The sequence below is a fragment of the Drosophila nasuta genome, chromosome 3, assembly GCF_023558535.2.
Source record: "Drosophila nasuta strain 15112-1781.00 chromosome 3, ASM2355853v1, whole genome shotgun sequence".
Classification (NCBI taxonomy): domain Eukaryota; kingdom Metazoa; phylum Arthropoda; class Insecta; order Diptera; family Drosophilidae; genus Drosophila; species Drosophila nasuta.
The window spans coordinates 5,803,629-5,820,066 of record NC_083457.1 but is presented as its reverse complement, the minus strand read 5'-3'; the positions used below and the strand labels follow the sequence as shown (position 1 = coordinate 5,820,066).

Sequence of the window (16,438 nt, the reverse complement as noted above, 5' to 3'; positions counted from 1 at the left end):
TTCAATTGATATTTTAAGTTTTTTTTTAAGTTTACAAAATTATTAATTTGAAATTGTGGTACTTAAAAGTGTGAAGTATCGCATAGCGTAAAAGCGTAACCTTAACCTTAGCTTACTAAAAGTTTTGTATAAACTAATATTACGCAATCTTTCATGATCCTTTTTCCAACTGAATTCTATTCAATGCCAATAAAAGCAGCTCACGCAGGTGTCTTACAGTAGAAAACATTTTTAATGTTGCCTTCTTACTACACTTGCCTTATCATTTTTGTTTTCCAAGTACTTTTTCACTTTTCTCTTTTCATTAATCATTTAGCGCTGACTTTGCACTACACTCATCCATTGCTTGAAATGTGCTGCATTCATGCCTCCCTCCTCTCCGACACTCTTTCGCTTTTCTCTCTTACTTTCTCGCTCTTTCTTTCGCAGATTCTCTTCGCGACAATACAACAACACCTTCACATTCATCACATTTGTTGAGGTGGGAGGAAAAGGGGGGGCACAAAATGTTGCGCGTGTTCTCTACCTGGCGGCGGCGGTTTCCCAAATCGAAACGTGACCGATGGCGGCAACGTGTCGGCGGCAATGACAGTTAGCAGCACTTAAAAAAACAAAACTGTCTTCCGGTCACCAACCAACTAATACCCTTACCAAAGTAAAGTGAATTATGATGATCTTGACATATGTATGGATTACAAGTTTTGGAAATAAACAAATATGACTCACATAATCCCTAAAAATATGGACCATGTCCTGTTATTTATCAAACAGTAAATTACTATTATACACTATTTGTTTATTCACACTTAAATAACTCTGACTAACTTCATTTAAGTTTATTAAACTTTCTAATAAATATTAATTTATTTATAGCTTATACCACCTTGTGGCTACAAATTAAATTTAATTGCTTCAGCCACAAATCGTTAAATTGAATCAACGCTCAAGTCTTCGACAAAGAAAAGCTCTTAACTTGGAAAAGTTTTCAGCAATTGGGAGTACAAATTTTACATACATACATGCTTAGAGTTGTACAATAAAGTGGCAACTACTTAGCACAATTTGCACAGCATTTACAATCTATTTACCACATTTTTCCCCCAACTCACTCACTCACTCAACAACAACAACAACATGAACAATAAGTAGGAGGAAAACCAAAGTACACGAGAGTGAAAATTTACTGGCGCATTTTGCGGCACTTGAAATTAATAATATGGGAAAACTCATAACCAGCCATCAATTGGGCGCCCAGGCAGCCATTATTTCAACTAAGGGTCTAGTATAAAACCCATTCTTACGCTCTACCCCAGCTCTTGATGATGATGCTCTTGGTGTGCCTTAGAAATGAATTGCGACAACAGCCTAGAGAACGTTGCCAATGGATACTTCATGTAAATTTTCATATATCGATCCATCCATTGTTGTTGCTCTTCTTCTTGTCGCTGTTGTTGTCGTTGTTGTTGTGGGCTGAAAAAGCACTTGAACCAGCGTCAATTATTTCATATTTTTTTTTTTTGCTGCTTGTTGTTGCGTATGTTGTTGCTATGTGTGTCTAGTGGAAAATTGGCATCTGCCTCATTGCAGGCAAAAACTCTTAAACTCGAGTGATAACAAGCGATAAGAGAAATTGATTTGCCAGGCACGTGACACAAGTGAAGTAGTCTCTTCTAAAGCAAATGCTGTAAATAATTTATATATTCGAGATGGGATTTTTCTTCTTTCTATTTTTTAGAGTTATGCCACACAGCCAGCCAAATAGCATGGTAATAGAATGTTGTTGCCAACAAGCATATCAAAGCCAGGCTATTGTGAGTGTGCTCCAATTTGCAAGCAGTACTCGAAGTTGAAGTTGCCATTGCATTGTGATATGAAAAACTTAATCAAGAATGTGGAAAATGTAGCTCTCAATACCCATAGGTAATGCCCAGACAGAGCGCCCGCCTTGCACACACACACTCCAGCCGTAACTAGAGTTACAATTTGTGCAAAATTGAAAAATAGAAAATTGCATAATTGAAGGATCAGCACTGAGGGAAAAGTCAGCCAGCCAGGCAGCCAGGCTGCCAACTGCCTTCTAGCTTTTACCAAGAGGCGGAGGGAATGAAGAGCGTCAGCAGTGGGTGGTTGGTTGGTATTCGCAGCGGTTGCATGCCACAGCAGGCTGCAGTTTTGATGCTGTTTGGCTGCATCCGCCTTTTGGCATTGTTTGTGAAATATTGGTCAGCGGTTTGCACAGAGCAACGCAGGGCGGGGCAGGACAAGGCACAACTGGACGAGCAGGCGCCTGGCTCCGGACTGGCCATTGTTGCATAGTTGTGGGCGTTGCACGTAAAATATTGACACAATTGCAGGACTGCGCGAGGCTGCGTCGTCGTCGACGTCGTCATTTACGTAAGTAATGCCTTGAAAAACTACTGAGTTCTCTCTATACAGAAAGTTGGCTCCTTTCAGGGTAAACTTGATTAACTTTTTCCCTGCAATCGTGATGGGCCCCGACATAAATCAGAGACTAGGTGGCGCCCTCGTGAGTTACGTGCTCAACTTTTCAGCTGCGCTCGACTCTATCATCATCTTCGTCGTGATGAACTTCATTATGAGCACGAGCATCGCTTCGAGTCTGGGCATGCTCATCAGTCATTCCGTGGTTTCTGCTGTTCACACATTTGTCTTGGCGGCTCAAGGTCAAGGCCCCTGTGCGCTGTGCCCCAACCACCTCGTTTGATACAAAACACAAAACAACAAAAACAACAAAAAAACAGGGAATGTGAAAAGCGTAGCGAGAAATGCGAGCATTGCAAATTCTCATCATCATCATCAGCTGTCAACATTAGCGTAGCGCTGCTCTTTGCGCTTCACACAAATAAGTACAAAATAAAAAACCAGTCGAAGAAGAGTTGTAAAATTAGCAGTGTGTCTGACCTGACACTGACCTCACACTATCCTCGCCAAGTTGCCCCATCACTCCCAATTTCCCAAGTCCCCATGCTGTGGCAGACTAATGAAGCGCGTCTCCCTGCAAAGCATTGAACTTGGACTAAAGCAGGGACAACATTATACATATATACATATATATATATTTGTTTGGATGGAAAGAGTCGCGACTCTTTAGATATATGCACATGCTTCACTGTGTCTATATGTGGAAGCGGAAAACTAAGAGACAATGCCACATAAATTATTAGCTGGGGCCAAACGAAGAAGCGTTGCTAAAGACTTTTTATTTGACTTTCGTCTCGGGGCGTTTCTTCATTTCATTTGCTGTCGCTGTTGTCTTGGTTGTTGTTCTTGTCTTTGTTTCTTCGTACTTCATTTTTATCATATTTTTCACATTTTCATTGTTCCACTCTCAGAGTGCTGTAACTTTTCTTTGTGCTATTTTCATTTGAGCTTTCGTTTTCTCTGTTTAACTTTTGGTATTACTTACTTTTTATGGCTTTTCTTGTTCTCTGTTTTCTGTTCTCTGCAGACTGTTTTCATGTATTTTTCTTTCCTTTCACTCCTTATTACTTCACTAACTCGATCTCATTACGTTAGTGTTGGGTACTTTATTAATTATGCCTTCTTATTATGCCTGTCGATTGTCAATTTCTCCTTGGAAACATTTAACAATATTGTATACAATATTTGAAAGCTTTTTTTGGTAAGGAAACGCTGCTCTTATTAAGCGACTGCTGTAGTTTCTTTTTCTATTGCTTTAGTTTCGTTTATAGCAGATATGGTTTTATGTGTGTATGGAAACTCCATTAACTAATTGCCTCAGCAAACAAGTTCAATGTTTGGACCAAGTTTCGTCTCAAGCCCCACTACAAGTGGCAACTCTCCTCTCATTTCCTCCAGGGGCTTCCACTCACAGTCGCTTTTTCTCTCTCTTTCTCTCACTTGCTGGCTCTTTAGATTCTGCCTGAGCGGTCCTTGCCGCAAAGTTTATTTCAAACGCAATTATTTTACTTAATTGTATTTTTGTGTCTGCTTCTCCTTTTTTTTTTAGCTTTTGTTTTCCTTTCTCTGCTCAGGAATTTTGCTGAGTATTCTCTCAAAAAGCATTTCCATTCTGTCCACGCTCTTTTCCTCCCACCTCGCCCTCTAATCACACCCTCTCTAAGCTGTCAGGCCTCATAATTTTAATAATTTCATCATGTCTTCTTCAATTAAAGTCAGTTTAGTGTTTTGCGGCCTTTTTTTCGCCGCAATCTTTTGCTCTATGTGGAAAGGAAGCTTTTCGCTCATAATGGACGAAAATGCTGATTAATTATGCACAGGCTGTTTATGGAAATCGCTTTTGGGGTTAATCACTATTTGCTCAAGTATTCCTTTCATAAGCCCCCATCCAGACAGGCTTAAAGACAGCGGCGCCATCTGAGGGAAGTAGTTTTAATAGTCCATTGCAAGGACTTAAATTATGATTTAATATATGTGCTATCAAAAATATTATACGAAAACATAATTTTTGTTTTTCATCTCTCTGGCTAATTGTGCGAAAATTTACTGCATTACCCAAAAAACTATGGCTGCAAAGGACAGCTATCTAATTTGTTGGCCACAGCTTGACCGCAAAGTAATAATTTTGGTAAACATTTTGACAGTTACACAAAGTGAAGCCACAAAAGGTTAAAAGTTATTATGAAGTTGCAACAGCAAGTTTATGTTATTATGGGGAAATCGCATCCCTTTCCTCTTCGGAATGGAATTTGTTGGTTATAAACTCAGTTGACAGCTTTATGCTTTCCAAATTTAATGCTGAGAATGACACAATTATTTATTGCCTGTGAGCTTTTGCGTTAATCAGAAAACGCGTTTTTGATTGATTTTTCTCTATTTTATAATTAGGCACAGCTGCTGCTGCTATTGTTTCTTTTTCTTTTTCTTTTTAGGGTCTTTAATCGATTTTGCATCTGCAGATGCTTCAAATGAATTTACTAGGCAAAGTTTTTCGAAAACACACACAAACAACAACACTTAATTCGCATTTCTCATCTCGGCTGCTCAGTTTTGGTTTCGCCACCTCGCTTTGGAGCGGAGTTGCAAATTGGAATTACATATTTTAATACGAATTTGTTTGCAGCTGGGAAAAGTTTTTGGTTCAGCAGCATCAGCAACAGCGGCAGCAGCGCAACGACTAATGAAATTATGGAAAGCAACAAACGAAAACTTTTTGCTCCCGATTATGAAACCACAACCGACCCCCGAACCCGAAAGCAGCATAATGGGGGAGAAGAGGACAAAGGGAGGAAGGGGAGGTGAGATGGCAGCAGCCGCTGTAAATAGCTCATTTTACTTGCATAATTTTACAAGTTTTTAATCAACTACCCCGAGGCGACTCAACTCGGGCAACTCGGCAACTCTGCAACAACACAACTCGCGGTCAAGTTGACTTCTGTTGCGTTGGTCTTGTGCCCTGCAGACAACAGACAACAGACAACAGACTGCAGACATCTTCCACATCCTCCAACATCTGAAGTGGAATGCAAGTCACAGACGAACGCTCAAAGTTCTGTAAAGAGTTGTTAGCTACACCACCACCACCAACAACAACAACAACAACAACAACAACAACAATAGAGGCAACTATAACAATTGTCACTTTGCCACAGCACTGCGCAATTAAGATTTGAGTTCGCTGAACCTTCTCGAGACATCAATATTGTTGTTGCAGTCTCTTTGGTTTCAACTCTTTTGCTTTTGCGCATGCGCAGCGTTGCCTATCCAAATGGGGGCGTCGTCGTCTTCCGCTCACTTCCCCCGCCTCCACTCTGTGCGATGACTTCATGCAACAAATATGTGAATGGAGGAAGGGAGGCAAGTTAATAATATTTCTGACTGAGTTACGACGAGGCAGTCGACGATTTTAATATGGCAAATTCTTGGCCCAAGTCGACGACGCTGTAATCCGTGGTAAACTTTTCCAGCTTCCCCCTCCCTCCCAAACGAAAAAAAACGGACGCAGCTAAAAGGCTTGACTTGACTGGGTTTTAGGCAGCAAAGCAAAGGGCAAAGTTTTTGGCAACGCCATGTAGGAATCAACATTGACAGTGTGGGGCAGCAGAAGCAGCAGCAGCAGCTCAGTTTGTTTCGCCTGTTCCCCCCGGAAAATGATGGCAAAATTGGCCAAATAACAAGCTGAAGAGCCGCATAACTGAAGAGCACAACAACTGTAAATACTTCCTCTTGGGCTGTGCCTCAAGGACAGTCCCAGAGAACGAGATGGATAGACGGGGGGGAAGAGGTGGAGAAGAACTCTGGGCTCTGACTCTGGCATATATCCAATTTAAGAGGCGACTGTGTAACCTTCGGCTTGACAAGTGGAAAACAGCAAGCAAAACGAAAAAAGGAGTTGATGCTGAAGACGAACGTATTGAGGGAAACGTAGATGTATCTCTCGCTCAATAGTCAAAGAAATTTCGAAAGGAAATAGTCAAAATAATGGAAAGCAAAAAAAGCCCCAAAGAAGAAGGCAGCTAAGGCTGCGCCTGGCGAGGGTTGTCATTAAAGTGTCTATCCTTAGTCTCAAATTATGAACTAGTATGGAAAATGTTCAATAAATTACATAATTCCTTGACTTTCGCAAAATATTTTGTTTCTGGTTGATTAATAATTGTGTTTTAAGTATCTGTTATTTCTAAAATTTTTAATTTAATTTCTAATTTCCATTTGTGAATATATATTTATTAAAATTGAGTTTTGTGTTTCATATTTAAATTTATTTACCACTTGTATATATTTCTTATGTATTTATTTCGAATATCTATAAAAATAAATAAATGATGTTAGTCACGAAGAACTTGAAACCACCCTCGCCGCATTTTTTTTTAGCTCAAATACAATGATGAATGTGACTTCCGAAAGCTAAGAATTGAAAGACATAAAGTGAAAGATCTGCTTTTCTGCCTTGACCATAAAAAATAGCAGCAGTACATCGTGAAATGCCAAGGATCTACTGCAACTGTCCACATTAAAAAACGGCACAAGAAAAGAAAATTCATGTAAGAACTGGAAGTCAAAGATCTCCTGTGACTGTCCTGACTTTAGAAAAAAACGTGTCAAAGTCGTCTAAAATGATATCAGAGTGACATAAAAGTAAACTCTGACCACGCCCACACCTAGTCGGCGACAGATAGATAAATGGCACAAAAAGGATGTCTCTGGCCCCTCCCAAAGCTGCTGCCTTAGACTAGAATACAGGAATTTAAACACAACAAGCAAAAATAAATAAAAATAAAAATAAAAAAAAGGGCGCTGGATTACCTTTTTTTTATTAGTCGACTTAGGGACATTTGCTGATGTCGGCGATGGCGACGATGGGACTAAAGGGCGTGGCGCAAACTGTGTAATACTCCAGAAATGTTTTAAAGCCACTCGGGATGAGGCGACAAGTCGGATGAGAGTTGAAAAGGGAACAGCAGCAGCCGCCGCTAGGCAGCTCCCTAATATTTGCACAACTGGGATTTTGGGTTTTGCGGGCGAGACAAGATTGGTGGTGGCCAATGGTGTTGTGAAAGCTTTGGGGAAAAAGGATGACGATGGGCATTTTATTTAAATTCGGTTCGTTTAAGTTGATTTGGCGAGTGGATTAGTTAGGGTCAACTGAAGCTGCGACTTCTACTATAAACGGTTGCAGATGAGCAACGTTTATATTCTCCGGGGAAAAGTTCCAAACTGTTTGATAAGTTTCCTAACCAGCAAAAGTCAGTTGCAGCGCATGTGGCATGTACCGTTGCGTGTACCGTTCTGTGTACAGAGTTGTGCAACTTTTATTTGTTTCTGTGTTCTTGTTGTCGCTGGAAGAGACAAGACATCAAGCTGACAGTTCACGATGGCCCACGCATCCACAATTCCAATTGCGAACCAACCCCAAAAGCCAACCACAAAACGAACCTTAGCCAACAACAACAACACAACTCCCCACACAATGAACGTCTAGTTGCCCGTCACCATCACAGTCACAGTCACCGTCGCCGTCACCGTCAACCCTTTTAACAAAGAAGATGTGCAAATTATTGCAACGAGGCGGAATTAGGTCACTGGTTGAACCCCTCAGCTCCCCAATCTCCATGGTACTACTTGTTACTCTCTCCCAGTATTTTCAATTACTTTCCATTCATCACATAAAACTGGCGACATTGGCTAATCTCCCATTTGAATATATCTCTCTCTACCTCTCTCAGTAATTTCTCAATTTCTCTAGGACAAAAAACCAATGTGGTGTGTGCTTCTCCATATTTGCTTTGTTTCTCTTGTATTTTCTTTGTCATGACGTGTCGTAGAAGATGCTGAAATAGGCTGTCGAATTGAGCAACCCTTTGGCCATCTCCGTGTTTGCTTTTGACCCGTTTCGTTGTCCATTCAATTTCATTCGTATTGTTACTACCATTCTGCCCCTTTTTTTCGCTTATTGAGACGTTACGCAGTTCAAGGCGAATTCTTCTCTCTTTTCTCTTTTTTTTTTTTTGGCTAGTAACAGACTCTGTCTGCGTTGTGCGCGTGTGTTGCCTGACAACATTGCAACGTTTACACAGTGCGAATGAAGGCCGCTGATTTGTTTGCTTTCCGAGGCCCACAAAAAAAAAACCATGCAGATGAATTGGGGAACTTTGTGGTTGATGTTGTTCCCATCAAATCTGGCTTTATTAAAGTTTGATTGTGGACTAAATTGGTATTTGAATGGGTATATTTCTCGTACTCCCGAGCAGCGTTTATTTTGATGCAAAATTTAATTCATTTATGCATGCGTTCATTCGCTTAAGCTTTAAACTGAATTAAAACAGAATATGTATTTCGTTTCTGTTTTCCATTATTGTTAACCAAATAACAATTAATATTTTAATTCTTGTATATCTGTCAAAAAATAGCATCGAAAGTTGAAAAAAGGTGAAAAATATCAAATAAAAGAAATGAGCAATAATAAATATACTTTGTTTTTGTTTTTATAATTTTGCAAATCAAAATCAATGGATATATTCTTACTTTTGTCTGCAAAAACTCCATTCCACTAACTAAAACAAAAATTATTTTCTATTATAACAGTTAACTTATAATTAAAAGTAAATAATTAAATTCATTGCTTATTTACAAAAATTATTCTTGCAGCAAGCAATAAATTATTTATCCACATTTACATTTCTGGGTTTTGTTTGCCAGTTTAAAGGCGAATTTGAATCTTACATATTGAGATGTGTGTATGCGATTGTGGGTGTCATTTATGCATAACAAACGCATCTACGCACACATGTGTGAGTGTGAGCCACGCCCAATCACACACACACACACTGACACACGTGCTCTCTCAAATATTGTTACGTGACACGCCTTCATACGTATTTGTCTTGGCTTTGAAGCATTTCTATTTCTTTTCTTCTGGCTCTTCAGTGCACTGCTTCAATTCACTTCATTCTTTTGCCATTTTCTACAGTCATTATACCTGTATCAGTTGACGTGGCAGGGTATTTTAAGTTTGTGGCAACAAAAAAGTGTGTTTTACTCGTATTTTGTATTTTAAATTCTTCACATGAAAAACTTGAAGGAGTAACTGCTTCGAAAGTATTTTAGATTCATTGAACAGGTAACTCACAGTCGAGCAAACTCTGCTTTAGCGTCCTTTCTTATTTTTCCAATGTTTTAGGCACTCATCCTCCTCCTCCTACACACTGTGTGCAAGCCACCCCCACTTACCCACTCACTTATTCCTCTTTGTCGAGTGGTTTGCGCCAATTTTTTCATGTTTTCATGCGTGTTGCGTGCACAACAAAAACAAAAACAAAACTCAACAATGACGACGCTGATTGTAAAAAATGTGTAGCCCAACAACAAGAACAACAACAACAGCAGCAACAGGAATAAGAGCAACAAACAACAATAGCAACACCAGCAAACAACAACCAACAATGGCAACAATGTACTACGAAGTCAAGTGCCTGGCTAAGGCAATCATCCTCTGTGTGTGTGTGTGTGTCTAAGTACGTGTGCCTGTATTAGTGTGAGCCATATTTCATTGCATAACTATGACGGCGTCTGTAACTGTAACTGTAACTGTAGCTGGCATTTGCTTCTTCTATTTGTACTTTTTCTACTCCCACTTCTACCTCTATTCCTTTCTACCGACTTCCTTTCGCTCTCATTCGCGCCTTTAAGTAGACTTTGTTCTGCGCCTTCAGTAATGAATTGCTCCTTGGGTCCCTTGTGTCCCTTCCCCTCCCTTCCCGCGCACCGACAACTTCCCCTACGGAAGGAAATCTGGCGTATTGTGCAATTTATTTGCTCTGTTTGTTTGTTTGTCAGTTTCATTTGCTGGCTTCGATTCAGTTTTTCTAGCTGCCTTCGCAATAATTCCAACCTTTTGTCCGACTAATGACAACTTACAGCTACCACACATACACACACACACATATTTAGCTGTGTGCGTATTCTTTATTTGGGTGAATAATAATAAAAAAAAAAATGGAGGCATTTGAACTTTTGTCATTGTTGTTGTTGCTGAAACTGTTCTGAATTTCATAGGTGTAAATTGATAGCAGCGGCAAGTCAATAACATATAACATATATATAGTATGTATATGGACATATTAGTAGAAACCAGACAAAGGCAGACCTCGAGAACGATGACGTGTTTTGCTTGCTCAAATTATCGAATGGCGCTCATTAATTTCAAATTGAAAACGCAGGCAAAGATAGTTAACATAGATATTAAATAAATATGCGCACATCAAATATTATTTATTATGGCACGTGTAGTAATGAATTATTAATTGTCAATTATTTTATTTTGTCATTTCAAACGTAATTTTCTTTGTTTTGAGCAAGCACTTAATAATATATACAGCTGTGACCATTGAAATAGCAGTGCAGACGACCTACACATTTAAAGTTGAAAAATATTATTATAAACACAACTTCGAGACAAAATTTTTTTATAACAGCTTAATATATTTAATTTGCGATAATTAAACATATTTTTCATTTTGGATAATTCAATATTTTTCCGAATGTGGATATTAACATATGAAAATGTCCGTATTATGAAGATCATTGAAATAGCAGTGAAAAAACAAAAATGTAATAAATTTCAAAAAATCTTATAAATAACTTAATCCTTCTAAATTTCGAGTTGAATACGACCTTATAATTTGTTGTGTAGCCTTTATTGGCTATTAGAGCCTCACAGCTTCGTGGCATGGAGTCCACCACGTCCTCGCAACGCTTGCAGGGATTCTGGCCCTATACCTCCTGTGCAACTTGTCAAAGGTGTGGCTTAGATGTCGGGGATTTCTTGGCAACATAATGCTTGAAGTCCTCCATCAGTTCCCAATCGGATTTAAATCCGGGAACTGTGCTGACATGGCATTACATCAGTTTTTTCATGACCAAACCACTCCGTGACCAGTTGGCCGGTGTGTTTAGGTTTCGTGGCTCTGCTGAAAAGTCCATATTGAAGGCGCATTTCATCCTGAGAATACTTCAGCATGATGTTTCTTAATATATTTTCAAAGATTTCTTGGTCTATGATCTCATCGATCATATTTATAGGTCCCACACCACTGTATGAGAAACATGCCCAGATCATGATTTGAAGACCACCATGGTTAGCGGTCTTAAGGGTATGGTTTAGGTCATTTTAGGTGTTTGGTGGTCAACAGACATATTGTCTTGAACTTTTCTAACAATTAACACCAGTTTAGACGCATTTGTCCAAAGGATATTACGCCATTTGGAAAATGGCCAGTTCAAGTGGCGCTTGGTAAACTCCCACCTCGCTTTGAGATGTCTATAACCAAGTAATTGCACCTTTTCTGGACTTCGGGTATTCAAATTTGTATCCACCAGTCTTCGGCCAATAGCCACTTCACTAATTCCCCAACTCAGCCCTGCTTTAATATCCCTACAGGATGCAAAAGGATTAGTTTAGCTGAAGAGCACTATGCATCGGTCCTCTAAAATTGTGGTTTTTTGTATCACACTACGGTTTTCAGGCTTTGATTTATAATTTATGTCATTGAAAACCATTTTGGTAAAACATTTTAGGCGACACAGAACTTTTTTATACAATTTTGCTCCTTCCTAAGCTCAAGAAAGGACCTCCTCTCTACATTGGACCAGTTAGGTCCTTTACACACTAAAATTAATTTTTTTATAGTTATAGTGTATTGTCGTATAAACTACAATAATAAACCAGATTAAACTCACTTTTCATAAAATTAAAAACAATTTCGGCTTTTTTAGTGGAAGAAAAGAAAAAACTGCTATTCTAATGTTCAGCCCAAAAGTGGTGCACTTGGGTAAAAATATCAAAATTTCAGAAAAACTGATCAAATCTAACGGGGTTTTTGCTGTTTTCTTATCTTTATGCTTCATTTTACAAAAACAATGTGCTAGCGATCAACTAACAAAAAGGAATAACCAAAAAAAACGGTTAGATAGTCTTTTCTCTGTCGCACTGCTATTTCAATGGTCACAGCTGTATATAATTAGGAATCCAGTTAACTTTTAATTATTCTTCTATATATTCATGTCATCTGAAATCAGCAACAGACTTGGGTAAATAAACAGTCGCAACTCAAGTCAAAGAAACAAAAACTTTTCTCATTTGATTCTCTCTCCCCTTAACAATCGTATTTTCAACATACTGAAGAGTGCGAGCGACAGTAACTAAGAGAGAAATAAAGAGTATGCCTGGTTGAGGGATATATCACGATCATGTGTGTGTGGCATCATAAATTCCAGCCTGAGTACAACAAATTCCGCATGTGCAAATAAATAAATGTGCCAACACTGGCAAAACGGGACTGGGACTGCCGTTGGTATTCATGTGCAGTTGCCTTTGCCACATGACGCATGCCAAACAAAACACAGCCACAGACCCAAGAGTATATATGTATATGTTACGTAGTATATGCACATCCATGCTATATACTCTTAGACTCCTCCAAAGCCCAGAACTTTAGCAATTTCCATGCAAATCGACCCTTGATTCCACTCTGAGTGCAAGAGTGTGACATCAGTATCAAAGAGTCGTCATAAAAATGTTCGGTTAGTTTGTGAAGGTGACTTTACTGAATTGCAATACTATATCATACATCGCATATACCTGCCATATAAATGATCACTTCATAACTCAAGGAACATGACAAACAACGAATATGTAATATAAAAAACAAACATGTTTTGTCGAATTTAAATAATTCGTGTATAATCATCACAATGTGATACTATAAAGTATATAAATCGTAATTACTATACATCAATATTACTTTGTATGGAACATTTTGGTATTTAGTATGATCTTTTTGATTTCGTTTTTATTTCTTTAAAATGCTTGATAGATGAAAGTGTACACTATAAATTCTAGAAAAAAACAAAATATATCCAATATTGATTACAGTGAAAACCCTCTCAGCGGACATCTCTTATTGACCAGATACTATATTATTTGGGTATTCGAGGAGGACCATCGAATGCGGATAATCATTTGAGTACATGACGAAATACAGATGGGTACACATAAATACGCACATTCCGGATTGAAATTAATCCGCATAATCAATGCGAGCGCGTGGTTCGTTGTGAATGACTAACTCGCAGTTAATGGTGGAGAGGGGGGATTATTGCACAGCGGAGTAGAAGGAAGTACAATAAGAGAGCTTTTACTCATTCCGATTCAAAAATTCCAACTAGTTTTTGGTTGGCAAAGCGCAATGCTCTGCACGCGGATTACGCGTTCCGTACATCAGAATTGCATTATGGCCACACCCACTGCCCATTGCCCACTGCCCGGTGAATGCTCTTCCGCTTTGCTCTCTGCAGAGTGAGTGCTCCTCTTAAACGCGTCTCTCTCTTTACCCAGCCTCCCCCTAAAGTACGCCCTTTAAAGTGCAAGGGCAACTGCTTCTTCTTCTTCTAGTGATAGCAGTAAGGCGGGGAGACGAGGGGTTTGTCATATTTTGTGCAGCGTTGCTTGCGTTAGCGTCACTAACACTCGACGTGCACAAACATAAACAAAACGAAGAAAAGAAAAAAAGCAAAAAAAAAAGGGAAATGGGAGCAAAAAGAGATGCACACATATTTAGACAGCAGCAGCTCACACACACATACACACACACATATTTACGAGGAGCCATGCGGAGCAAACATATGTACAAATGCGTATGCAAAGGGGGTGCGGAGCTAAAGAGGGGGCAGCTGAGAAGCAAAGCGGCTGCACGTGCACTCATGCAGACGGAGCTGCAGATGCAGCAGTAGCAATAGAGATGCATCAGGAATGCAAAGCAAAACAAAAAGCCAATGCCTGCGGTGGAGGGACTGTGGAGTAGTAGAACATTGTACACACACACACACACATACATACATAAATTCTAAATTGCAAACATGCTTTCATTTACTTGTTTTGCTTGTGTGCATTTCAGTATGGTTGTATGTGTGTGTGTGAGGAATTCTTTTCTACAAAGTGGCGCTTAGTCTGCTTCTGTGTCTGCGTCTCCAGCTCTGTATGTGTGGGTGTGGTTGACTGATAGACCAGCCAAATTGGCAGAACTTTCTCGCAGCACGCTGGCAGCACTGACGCGTGCGACACGTTGGAAATGATGAGTTGAGTGATATTTGAAATTCGAAACTTACCTTATAGACATCGCCATAGGTGCCGGAGCCAATTTTCTGTATGAGCTCATATTCATCCTGCGGATTGCGTCGCGAGATGTCCGAGCTGAGCAAATTGGCATTGTGATGACCATGAGCTGCGGCCATGACGAGACGGGGGCAGCACTGTTTTCGCTGCTACAGTTCTCGCTGTTGTTGTTGTTTGTTCCACAAAGTTATTGCTGCGGCCGCTGCGCTGCTACTGCTGCTCTTTGCTATTCGCACTTTGGGCTCAACGCACTTTTGTCTTAATTTCAATAATTGCTAATTTGAGAAATGTGTTGCATTTTTGTTGTGTTTTGAAGGCCTTTGTTGGCGCTCGATTATATTGTGAACACTTCTTAGCAACTTCTAGTGGCTGATTGGAAGAGTGTAGAGAGTGGAGAGTGAGAGGAGTGTAGACTCGGAGTTACGTAATGTTCACTATTAGCGTATTTATAGAACTGGAATTTGGATAAAAATTAGCTTGTACACCAACTCAAACATTAACAATAACACACACACTCACGATAATAGCCAATATAAAAAAAAAACAACAACAGCAACAACACCCGGGAATATCTTTGCACTCTGAAATAATCACAAAGCACGCGTAACAACGGAATAGAACACAGAAGAATCTAAGCGAAATCAAAAACAACAACAATAATAACAACGACCACAGAATAATGATAAACGCGACGACGGTGACGACGTTTTAGCGTTGGCGTTAGCGTTGCACTGCGAGAGAAAGCGAGAGCGCTGCGACAGAGGCGTCGACGTCGACCGCGACAGCAGAGTCGCGGTCGCAAAAGTGGAAAAACAAGTGGCAGCCGCAGCAGAGCAGCAGCGATGACAAAAAATTTGCGCTTAATTTATTTATTATATGTATATGTACAATATACATGTATGTATATTATTTGGGTGTTATCCGATTGCGTTTTATAGCCGCTTTATTATTTTATATTTGTATGCAAGCATAAACAGATGCCAATTGGAAATATATCGCACCAACACACACATTCACATAAATATATGCACACACCGACACGACACGGACGAGCGACAGACACGGCGGCGTTGGCAAACAGCACAGACAACACACACACAAGTACACACGCGACACAACAACACGAAAACAACGAAACGGCAACGCTACTGCGGCAGGCTGTTTTTTTTTTCTTCTCAGCTTGCTGCCGTATGATTTTTGACCATGTCGAGGCGTGTCTTTGTCGTTTCTTAGGGCACTTACAGCGCAGCGATATCTTTTGTTGTTGCTGCCGTGTGCTACTTAGATAGCACTCTGGGAATATGCACTTTTATTTTTTTTTTATTGGTGCACACACGTGCTTACTCGATAAAATTTTTCCAATTTTAATGAATAATTATACGCACCACAAGCAAGCACACTCACACACACACACGCGCGCGACCAACCGACGAGTGCAGCGCGAGAACACAAAAAAATCACAAATACAGCGACAGTGCCTAACATTTTGCTGCAATGTAAAGTTAACAGGGATCAACCACCAGGTTTGTTTGTACTCAAGTGGTGCTGTTAATAACATGTTAACAATTGAGCAAATGCCAATAAGCAGCCGCATCAAATTCATTTTCGCCATAAATTTCTATTAAAGTATTGAAACTAACAAATTTCAATGATCTATGTTTTAAATAGTGGTGAAATAAATATAATTATTAGCTCCACTAATAGTATTGGCAAGCGCTATACGTTATTCGATAATTAATGTGGAAATATATCGATAAATTTGCAGTTAGCGCTGCCACCTAGTCAATGTGCCTACAAAAAGGTGTTACCCATAAAAAAACACTTTTG

At 39.6% G+C, this 16,438-nt stretch overlaps 1 protein-coding gene across 9 annotated transcripts in view; it reads right to left on the bottom strand.

Annotated features, from left to right (window-relative positions):
• Positions 1–16,076, bottom strand: part of LOC132789007 (mitogen-activated protein kinase kinase kinase kinase 5) — a 62,968-nt gene extending 46,892 nt beyond the window's left edge. For 2 of the 9 annotated variants that reach the window (XM_060796735.1, XM_060796736.1), the window contains exons 1-2: positions 15,854–16,032; positions 14,605–15,065 (exon numbers count right to left, since the gene is read on the bottom strand). In XM_060796735.1, the coding sequence (XP_060652718.1) occupies positions 14,605–14,730 (126 nt within the window). In that variant the 5' untranslated portion in view covers positions 14,731–15,065; positions 15,854–16,032. Of the gene's footprint in view, positions 1–14,604; positions 15,066–15,853 lie in introns of all 9 variants that reach the window. The other 7 variants (XM_060796737.1, XM_060796738.1, XM_060796733.1 and 4 more) reach the window with 6 other exon arrangements.
• Between the last annotated feature and the right edge of the window lie 362 nt (positions 16,077–16,438).